The sequence below is a fragment of the Punctularia strigosozonata genome, assembly GCF_000264995.1.
Source record: "Punctularia strigosozonata HHB-11173 SS5 unplaced genomic scaffold PUNSTscaffold_137, whole genome shotgun sequence".
Taxonomy (NCBI): Eukaryota; Fungi; Basidiomycota; class Agaricomycetes; order Corticiales; family Punctulariaceae; genus Punctularia; species Punctularia strigosozonata.
Window position 1 is genome coordinate 1 of NW_006767569.1, and position 2,486 is coordinate 2,486.

A 2,486-nucleotide genomic window follows, 5' to 3' on the forward strand; every position below is an offset into this window, starting at 1 on the left:
TGTTTACCAACTTTATGCCTCACCTACTCCCACTTATGAGCTCCGCACTTGGGAACTATGTGCCCCCGTAGTCGGCAACATTCGCATAGGGATACTCGTCGCCATAGAGCGAAGCAATGTCGCCATCTCCGGAAGGGTAACCGACATTGTTCACCTCGCTGCACAATGTGTAACATTCCGTATCGAAGGGACCCTACGGCGTGCCAACCTGCTTGCCCCTGTCGACAACATCCTACTACGCGTCTACCCCGCATTAGCCAGCCTCTCTATCGCACAATGGGACGAGCACAACCAAGTGCAAAACAGACTCAGCGACCATGACCAACATGCTGAAGACCACGAAGACACCTCGGAGTATGAACTATATATTAGGAACGAGGATGAGTATGGAGAGGCAAGTGAGTAACACTAAGATACGACTATGTAAGCAGGATAGTAGGCCCTAGGAATACGTTAGATTACTACTTTTCCTGCAATATGAACATTTACCATGCGACCAAGAACAACCGAGGGCGGTTGTCTCTGAAGCGCCACCCATGATGTCCCGCCCCTAAAGTGAATAGGTGCGGAACTGCTCGAAAACCTCCATTTTTTTATTCATTCTGCAGCCTCTCTGTTATGTAGTAGTATAGAATCTAAGTAGAATAGACCAAGCATGTACCTTAAACTGGCCCAGGAAAGTTTGACCATATTAGGAAAAGGGATTACCAAGCAGTGCCCAAGCTTAGTCAGCACATGACAAATCATGACTCGGCTGAGTCAGAAGCTGACTCAGCACTGCTAGGATTACTAATATGACTCAGAAAGCTGGCCTAGCTAAGGAGTATAAAATGTAGCCGAATCGGCATGAATGAGAAATCAATCAGTTCCACCCTAAACGCGCCCAGCAGTCGTCTGCTGAACCCCTCTCTGTCAGGACTCGAGTGCCTGGACAGCTTCCCTATCGACTCTATATCGACTCTATCGACTCTACACAGCCACCGTAGGCTGTTCGAAACCGTTTCCCACGCTCTATCGCCTCCGCCACCCAAGGAACAACTGATCCCTCTCTCTATTTCTCTAGGAACTTCGACGCACGGCGTGTCGTACAACACATCAACACAAGACCCCTCAAGCCTCCCATACAGGCTAACCGTCTTATTACCTCTTTAGGTATCACCGACGAGCTCACAAAGCTTGTCTCATCAAATTCAAGTCAGGTTCAATAACCGACGGCCAACTGAGCAATCCCCGACTTAGATAGCCCGGGACCTCAGGGAAGTTTCTGCAAGAAGAAGCTGAAGAATCGGTGGTACACTCCTATCACCTCAAGAATTCCCCTCGCCTCTTCGACACAGCCAGCCACAATCCACACATATCAAACTTCCGTCTGCGACATTACTGGTGACCACCGCAGGGGGTGTATCGCAAACACCCATCACAGGATCAAGAACCAAACCTCCAAACCTATCGGACTTACAGCTTTCTCTTGGACTATACCCATTCGATCAGACTCACACTTTTATACAGGACACTATGGTCGAAGCACGCGGAGTGCTAGACATGCCACCACGGCGGAGCAGAGATGCTCCAGAAACCTTCAAAGGCGACTACACCACCATTCGGGACTTTATTATGGACTATGAACAACTATGCCGCAAGCACAACATCGATGACGACGCTGACAAAGTTTCCCTCATCAGGAGATACTGTTCTAGGTCGGTCAGGGAAGTGATAGAGGGCATGCTCTACTTCACTAACCCTGATTGGGACAACTTCAAGAGAGAACTTCTGCGCAAATACAACGACGACCTGAACGACCTCAAATTCTCCCTTCGCGACCTTAGGGAGCTCGTTGCTCTTTCTAAACAAGACGCCATCTCCAACATCGACGAATTCAGGAATTATGAGCGCAACTTCATTCGCGTCGGCGGATGGCTCCTAGGAAAAGGCAAGATCAACGAACAACAGAGCAACTACTATTTCTGGAAAGGACTACCCAAGACGCTGCGAAACCAACTGGAGCGAAAGCTCTACGAACTCTATCCCACTGACATTGACGTTACAGTGCCTTTCAAGAAGGAACGCATCATCGCCGCTGCTGAAGTACTCTTCCCTAGGAATCGATTCGACATGGACGACTCTGACGACGAAGAAGATCTCGGCTTCCTCAAAAAGCGAACGCGCTCTAGAAAACCTCGCCTATTTGCAGGGTATAACGACGACGACGACTCAGAATCTGACACTCTAATAGAAGAATCAGATGATGAAGACCGCTGGCGATCTCACCACAAGACCAAGAAGAACAAGACCAAGGACACCATCGCATCGGCATATCCACAGCAACTGGACAACAAGAAGCAGGAAGAAGTCGAACAGCTCATCACACAGCTACACGGTATGTCTCTGAACGACCCAACTTATGCGGCTCTATATTACAGAGCGAAGAAGATCGACCCTGACATTGTCGGAGTTGTATCGGCCCCCTCGACTATGGTACAATCGAC

At 49.2% G+C, this 2,486-nt stretch overlaps 1 protein-coding gene across 1 annotated transcript; it reads left to right on the top strand.

Moving 5' to 3' along the window:
* Positions 1-1,515: 1,515 nt before the first annotated feature.
* On the top strand, positions 1,516-2,441 carry PUNSTDRAFT_139696 (uncharacterized protein; the record flags this gene model as incomplete). The annotated part of the gene is made up of 2 exons (XM_007389428.1): positions 1,516-2,349; positions 2,421-2,441. The coding sequence occupies 2 exons, from the start codon at positions 1,516-1,518 to the stop codon at positions 2,439-2,441; spliced, it is 855 nt and encodes a 284-aa protein (XP_007389490.1).
* Between the last annotated feature and the right edge of the window lie 45 nt (positions 2,442-2,486).